The sequence below is a fragment of the Cibotium barometz genome, chromosome 18 (assembly GCF_041138505.1).
Source record: "Cibotium barometz isolate CiBa-2024 chromosome 18, ASM4113850v1, whole genome shotgun sequence".
Taxonomy (NCBI): Eukaryota; Viridiplantae; Streptophyta; class Polypodiopsida; order Cyatheales; family Cibotiaceae; genus Cibotium; species Cibotium barometz.
Genome location: NC_141063.1, coordinates 20,477,926 through 20,486,285, shown reverse-complemented (window position 1 = coordinate 20,486,285; position 8,360 = coordinate 20,477,926). Strand labels below are relative to the sequence as shown.

General features: G+C 43.6%; 1 protein-coding gene across 1 annotated transcript; it reads left to right on the top strand.

Annotated features, from left to right (window-relative positions):
• The first annotated feature begins 1,842 nt into the window (after positions 1-1,842).
• Positions 1,843-7,863, top strand: LOC147629052 (uncharacterized). Its single transcript, XM_086812277.1, has 2 exons — positions 1,843-2,625; positions 7,220-7,863. The coding sequence occupies exons 1-2, from the start codon at positions 2,008-2,010 to the stop codon at positions 7,676-7,678; spliced, it is 1,077 nt and encodes a 358-aa protein (XP_086668403.1). The 5' UTR covers positions 1,843-2,007; the 3' UTR covers positions 7,679-7,863.
• The last annotated feature ends 497 nt before the right edge of the window (positions 7,864-8,360 follow it).

Genomic DNA, 8,360 nt, shown 5'->3' with positions numbered 1-8,360 from the left:
CAATTGTAAGATGTGGAACATCATTGATGAGGAAGACTAACTAGATTTTGGTTCTAAGTGTTGTATGGTCAGGGGGATTGATGATTATGAACATTTATATAATTGATGAAGCATTGTGATTTTGGGTATTAATTTGAGCTAATGGGATCACCTTGATGAATTGTTTTATTTACTTTGTTGATGGATATCTTCACAAATAAAGAAAACCAAATGGGTGAGAACGCGTGTCTTCACATCAAATAAAGTTGTGTTTGTAAAATACAATGTTATACAATATACATTCTAGCAGAAATATTTTGCCTTTTGATGCTAAAGAAAACTTGGAAAGTTAGTGAGTTTATGTGGAAGGTGGAAACTAAGGTTAGACATTAAAAAGCACACAATTCTATTTGAGCAATATGATGTGCTATGATGACATAGATTGAGTAATTATTCAAGTATGAAAACAAGTATTGTTGATAAAAAGAGATAAAGCACCGTGTGTAGGAGTGCTCATGCTTGTCTTGAGGGGGTTAATAGTCAAGAGGTGAGTAGATGAATGTAAAGATGGGGGATTCCATTAAGAGAGTATGTTCAGTTTGGGAGCTAAAAAAATTGACTAAACTCATTTCAAGGCAATAAAGTTGATCTCCACTAATGTAACTTGTTGATTATTCTTCTAAGAGGACCCTCAAACATACCTTCCTGTGTTTGGAAAGACATTTTTACATTCACTCTTTTGCAACCTTAGTCTCATCAAATTTCCCTCACATTTATTCCAAATCCACTCACTCCTTGGATCAAGCACTCAAATCTCTATGCCACATGAAGAATAAAGTGCTCTACTGTTCATTCTTAGACTTTATTAGATAGTGTTTGAGAGTTGTGGCTTTGTTATTCTATGAGTATAAATCAACCATTAGTGAAGATTCCATGACCCACTTGTATAAATACTTAGTAATAGTTTGGATAAAGCTTCCTAGGTATGCCATCACATCAAGTAGTGGCATAAATCCACATTCTACTTTGGTGAACCCCTCATGTGGGATTGTCTAAGGGTCGTTACACACTCGAATGGAATGAACAATGGAAATGGCTTGTGATTGTTTGTTTGATGGTTGTATTTCAGGAATATTTGTCTTTTCTTGTTTTGTGACAAGTGCGGTAAAGACCCTTTATCTATTCATAATAGAAGGGCTATTTTTATACAAGGTAAACATGGATAAAAGGACCATGAGAACAAAATTTCCCTTTTTGATTCGAGACAAGTAAGAGAAGGCCCCTGCAAGTATTCCAATGTTCACAACAATCAACAGAGAGATGGGTGAGGGCTGTAAGCCTTAACATAACAAAAGAGAGATGGGTGACGGCTATAAGCCTTACCATAACAAAATCAAATACAATTTTGATAGATGGGTTACGTCAATCCCCACCCTCACCTCCTAAAAAATGTACCCTTTTTAGGGAAATTCATGTCGTGGCCTCTTATGGCTCCTTCACACTAGATAGATGTAGTCAAAGTTGATGTGCACAAATGTTTAGAGAATCATCAGTACACTAGGCACCCTCATGCAATGCATTTGCACTCCTCATGTGTAGATTTGGTGGAGGAATCAATGCATTTGCACTCCTTGTGTGTCAATTTGGTGGAGGAATCAATGCATTTGCACTCCTCGTGTGTTGATTTGGTGGAGGAATGGGGACTAATTGACGAGGAGCATCTTTGATTTATCTTTGAGTGTTGTAAGGTTTGCTCACTTACCCTACTGAGGACGGGCACTGCTCACAAAAAGAGTAGGTATCTTAGCAATAGGTCATGCTAAAATCAACTGTTGTTGTCTATAGGTGGACGGCGAAGTAGCCGTTGCATGCGAGCTCTCTGTTCTGCTTGTTTTCCAGGTGTCGTCCATGCCATAGCCCGGTTGCGAGCTATCTCCTGCGCTTCTACCCGGTTTCCTTCTCCAATCACTCTGCTGAACTTCCGTGCGATACTCCTCCTCCCCCCGAGAGGGGGGAACTCTGTTCAGAATGTCACTGCAAGATGTCGTCCTTGCTGGGTCTGCGTCCTCCTCGTACTCTAATCGTGAAGCTCCTACTCCTTCGTCTCTTGTCCTGCATCAGGCTCCTTCGAGGCCTGTGGAGGGATCGTTCGCTTCACGAAAGACATCGTCTCCTTTTTCTCGTCAACACAAAGGGCCTGAAGGTCTGGTCGGTTCTGAAGTCTCCCGGGGGTCCCTTCTCGACGGCCCCCTGCAGAGCCATGCTGGTCAGACACGTCCGTCTCCTCCGATATCATTCGCAGAGGCTGTACGCCTTCCTCTACCAGGTCATATCGTTCCACCTTATCCCCCTAAAGTTGCTGTTGATAATTCAATGTTAAATCTGTCACAGAACCCTACCTTTGAGGAAAAAACCAGTGATGTAGATGTTGACAATGATGGTGCGGTTATATGTGACGATGACGAATTGGCAGCGTGGCAGGACCATCTGTCCTCCCACGCTCTGATTGGGCTATGCCATGGTGCGAGACCGCCTGTAGACACCCTGAAGTTCTGGATCAGAACTAATTGGGAACAAAAGGGAATCAAAGTTGCCTCTGTACAGCATCTGCCCAACGCGTATTATATGTTCATTTTTGAAGATCAGGTGAGCGCCTCTGCTGTTATAAATAGTGGACAGTGGATTATCAGAAATACCCCCATTTCCTTTTTCAGATGGTATGAATCGTTTGACCCCAAAGGACCAAAACCAACTAAAATTCCGGTGTGGGTAGAATTTACAGATATGCCCACCAAATTTTCCATTTGGGCTAAGAGGATAGGAGGTGCCGTAGGCAAGGTCCTAGGACAAAAACCTTTTCAAGTTGTTAATCCTCAATGGGCTCATCAAATGCTCATTGAGGTTGACACCTCTAAGCCACTCAAAGAAAAAGTTCCCCTAAAAAACCGAGAAGGTCAGATTATCTTTGAGCAAATTTTGACCTACAAGAACCTCCCGAACGCATGCTTTAATTGCAATAAACAAGGACATCTCATTAGAGATTGCCCTGATCTCGTTCATCCGGCTTCCAATGATAAGAACCCAGCCAAAGATGAGGCCTTTGTCTTGCCTCAGAGGAAACATGTGTCCAAGGCTAAAAACAACAAATCTAATTGGCATATCCCAGCCAACAGGTATGCTCCCCTCTTAGCTGAGGTTCAAGACGGCCTAGAAGTTCAACTGCAGGCCAAAGAGGCTGGATGCTCAGCCCATATAGGGGCTGACCAACCATCCCCGGGAAGAGTCCCTAACAAGGACCGCGGTTTAGTTAGCCAAGATCTCGATTCCCCGATGGAATCGGATGAGGACTTCATTGACAAAACCCAGCGCGTTGATGAAGTTTTCAAAACCCAACTGGACGAAGAAGATGCTTCTTTGATGAGGAGGATGTCCCTCTCACCAATGAAACAACATGATGAGGAGGACTTCTCTCCCCTTATTATGGGGTCGAAAATGAAAAGGAAAAAGGAAAAAAGCCAAGATGTTCTAAGAACCTCCGTATCTGCGGGGAAACCTTCAAAAACAAGTAAGAAATGAACTCTCTGAACCTTCTCTCGTTCAATTGTAAAGGCCTCACCAATCCGGAGAGGGCTGTAGCTATAAATAGGTGGTTAAGGGACTCTACTTTTGATTATGACCTTATCAGTCTTCAAGAGCTCAAAATCGGGGGGCAGCAGCTTCTTATGAACCTTCAAAAAATCTCTAGGAACGCTAGGTGGTTTTTTACCAATCACCACTCTGGGAAAGGTGGGACGGCGATTGGCATCCACATGAAGTGGGTTCATGCCATTTTAGATGCTTGGTCGGATGTGAACCACTCTTGGACCGCTGTTAGGTTGGGCATCCCCTTCAACTTCACTTTGGTGTCGGTGTATGCCCCTTGCTTGGCTAGCTTGAGAGCCAATACCTGGCAGGCTATCACTCAGATTGTGGGTCCCATCTTTCTCATTGGGGACTTCAACATGGTTGAAGCCCAGGTTGACAGAAGCAGACTTCTTGGCAGTACCATTAGTGGTTTTGAAAAGATTAAATGGGATGAGTTAAAGGGGGAGAAAGATCTCTCTGATCTTTCTTCTAAAACTGGTTTCTCTTGGTCTAACAATCAAAAAGGCTCCTGTCACAGAGCTGCCAGATTGGACAGATTGTATGCCTCGGGGAGTTTGATTGATATGTTTTTAAAAACCAAAGTCACTACGGACCCCTCTCTAACCATCTCAGATCACATCCCTTTGATATGCAACCTTTCCCTAGGCCAGGCCAAGGGAAGGGCTGGTTGGCCCCACCTTGACCCCTCCCTCTTCCATCTCCCCTGCATCCAACAGATGATTAGAGCCTCCATTGTTGATTCTTTCAATCAGTTTGTTTCCCCATCCAAGGGATGGGAAAGTTTGGTGAATAAGGTTCATTCTATCTGCAAGGAGTATAAGAGGCAGGTTTCTACGATCCGCCTGAATCGTAGAATTCAAATCAGGAACCAGATTCAAGACATTTATCGGTCTAAGCATGGTGAGGTCAATCACTCTTTGATTGAGCTTAAGAACCAGCTCAGACTCGAAGAATTGTTAGCGGCTAAGGCCACTAGATTGTGGTTCAGAGAGGTTTGGGCGGGGAAAATTGATACTCCTCACCCTAAGATGTTTGCTCTCCTTAAAAGGAAAAAAGTTAGGGATCTCATCCCTATGGTCAAGAAGCCCAATGGCCACCTTGCTACCGATGATGTGGACAACTTGCAGGTTATTAAGGAGCACTTTTCTAACTTGTTTTCCACAGCCCTCCCTCCCTCTCAAGAAGTTTCTGCTGCTAGGGCCAAAATTGCCAGCATTAGAAAGAAGGTTGTTAACCCCGCTTTGGCCTGTAAGCTTGACTCCCCCTTCTCTGAAAAGGAGGTCAAGGAGGCTATCTCTCATCTCAAAAAAGGCAAATCTCCGGGGGAAGATGGGATTCCCAACGAATTCTTTCTTGTTTTCAGAGATGTTCTGTCACCTCACATCATTGATATCTGGAGGGAAGCCATGAGAAAAGGAGGATTAGCTGAAAGGACAAATATGGGAGTTATCAAGCTGATTCACAAAAAGGATGAGAAAGAAGATCTTGGAAATTGGAGACCCATAACATGTCTCTCGTCCCTCTACAAAGTCTTTGCTCATATTCTGACTAGCAGAATCAGCCCCTATATGGACGAGTGGATCCTCAAGGAGCAAAAGGGTTTTATAAAGGGAAGGTATATTCTTGATGCTATCATTAGTCTTTGGGAGGGTATGGAGCATGCTGAGAACTCCGGTCAGAACTACATCTTCCTCAAAATAGACTTTGATAAAGCCTATGATAGAATAGACTGGTCTTTCCTCTTCCAATCCCTGCAAGATATTGGGCTCAATAGGAAATTTATAAAGTATGTCCAAACCTTGCTTGGAAATGCTTCTTCCAAGGTGGCAGTCAATGGAGCCCTCACTGGTGCTTTTCCGCTGAGGAAATCTATAAGACAAGGCTGTCCCCTGTCCCCCCTTCTTTTTGCTATTGTCGCGGATGCTTTGGGATGGCTTGTTAACAAGGATATTACTGATAAGAATATCAAGGGTATTGAGATCCCCAACAGGACCGATCCTTTATGTCTTCAGCTTTTTGCTGATGACACGAATGTGCTGCTCCGGAACGATGTGCAGACTGCTGCCCACTTCATGTCTTGCCTCGAGACCTTCTGCCTGGCCAGTGGCTCGCAGGTTAACCACTCCAAGACCAGCTTCAGAGTCTTTGAAGGGGTTCCCCCCCCCTCGATTCTATCCGCTGGTTGTAAGAATATCCAAGATGGTGTTGTGTTCAGGCTTCTTGGAATCCCCATGGGCTTTAACATCTCTTCCAAACAAAGGTGGGACTATGTCCTTGAAAAACTCAAGAATCAAGTCAAGAAATGGAGTCACATCAACACAGGGGTTGCTTCAAGAGCATTTGTCCTCAATCACTTCATTATCCCCTCGGTTGTATACTTCCTGGCCTGTTGGAGACCCTCTGAGACCCAACTCCAATCCCTTAACTCTATCATGGGGAACTATCTGTGGGGGGGATCTTTGGGGAGTAAGAGGATCAGCAAAGTAGCTTTTCAGACATGCTGCTTGGAAAAAGATCAAGGGGGTCTAGGCATCATTAACATTGGTTTGCTTGCTGAAAAGCTTGCTGCAAAATGGGTTCATAGAGCCATCTTTTCTAACGATGTCTGGGCTGACTTACTCAAAAGGGATATTGACAAATTTTGGCTCAAAGGTAAAAGATCTTGGAAGGGTTTCTCTCTCAATGAAGTTTTGTTCTCAAAGGCCGATCTCTCCCCTATAGGCAGTAAACTGTGCTGTAGGATGTGGGAGTCTTGGATGAATTACAAAAGGCTCTTCTGTTTTCAAACCTTTACCAAGAGAGGTAGATATGCTTATGCAGCTGACTCAGTGTGGTTTGGTCATCTCGTGTCCCCGATCTCCAAGGAGCAGGTCCAGACCAGTCTTTCATGTTTCAAAGCTGGTATTAAGGTTTGGGGTGACTTATGTGATTCAACTGGAATTTTAAACAGAGACCAAATCTGCAATAAATTCATCTTGTCCCGTGGCGGAGTCGAGTTGGTCATTCAGAGGTGTAATGCTCTTAAGGTTCCGATTCCCACGGGGCTGATTTGTGACTGTATAAACTTTTCTAAAGCCATCCGGTGGGGCGACTCCAGTAATCTGGGCAAGTTACCAAGCACTCTTCAAGCTAGAAATCTGATTCTCAAGCTCAATAAGAGATGGTCTTTGGCCTGGAACAAACATCAATGGGCCTTCCGATTTAAGCTCATTTGGGCCTTCGCCCATGAAAGGAAACACGCCATTTTGGCCTGGCTTGTCATTCATAAGGCGACATGGACCCTTGAAAAGGCCCTTAAGTTCGGGCATGGTAACGGCCTTTGTCCCCGCTGTAATTCCAAGCTGGAAACTGTCCCCCATCTCTTCTTCTCTTGCCCAGACACCAAACAATTCCTGGATGTTTTGAACAAGGCTTTTAAAAAGATTAGGAAAATCCCTTTGAGCTGGAAAGAAGTCCTCCTAGGAGAATGTCACTCACTTGATCCTTTTACGTGGCAGTCCGTCAGAATTCTGTTTCTTTGGCATGTATGGAAGCAACGTAATGAAGCTTTATATGAAAGTAAAACTGATCGCCACTTTTATCTTTTTCTTGACAGTGTGCTCAAGCTAATCCAGCAGCTACAGCCGAGTGGTGTTCCCATGGAGGTGGACCGGTGGCAAGACTTACCTTGGAGGAAATGGAAGAGATTCCATGCCTCCTCGCATGGCCAGACAAAGGAAACTATGTTACAAGAGCTTCATCGGGAATGTCAAAGAAGGCTTCAGAATTCCCAGTACTTTGTCCAGGATTCATGAAGATTATGTGGGGTTCCTTAAGCCCCCATGGTCTTAAGCTGCTGCTCATGTTTTTCTCAGTCTCACGCCTGAATAGAAGTCAGGCTAGCTCCGAATGGGGCTGGTTGGCCACTCCTCAGTCTATGCGGCAGTTCTGTTATGTCAAACTTGGGCAGCAGAGTTATTATGCTGCAGTTTTGACCTCAAGCTCCTGCACTCTTTGTTTATATATCCTCCCTCCCGGAATGGAAGAGGGGCTGGTCATCAGGAGTTGTCTTTGATCTGTTGTACTCCTTTTTACAATTACTGCTGCTGGCCGAACTGGTTAGGTTATGATGTAGCACAGTTTCTGTTCTGTTTCATAGTTTTACCCTTTCTTTCTGAAGGGTGCATTTGGATTTAGTGTCTCCCCATGGACCTTCCACATGGGCTCTTGTAACCTCATTTTTCTTTAATATATTCCGCTGTTATAACCAAAAAAAAACATTTTCAAATTTGTGTATGCATTAATTAATGTTTGCTATCAATGACTGCATTAGTTAATCCTCTAAGGTACCTTAGTACTGTTTTGCAATGCTCGTTGCATTAATTAAAACTCTAAGGTACCATAGTACCGTTTTGCAATACTCGATAATTAATGTCCTAAGGTACCTTAGGATCATTTTGCATTTAATTAATGTTGGCCATCATCGTGACTGCATGAATTAATGCCCTAAGGTACTTTAGTATCATTTTGCATTTAATTAATGTGGGCTGTCATTGATTGCATGAATTAATGCCCTAAGGTACTTAGTATCGGCTTGGGATACGCTCATAGGAAGGTAAGCAATTAATTAATGCTCTAAGGTACCTTAGTGCCAAGCCAGCAAAATTACTTTGAATTTGAGCCTTATAAGTTAAGAAATTTAAATTGGAAAAATATCATCCGAGGGGTGGGGCCAAGTGTCCACGTCGGCTGAAAAG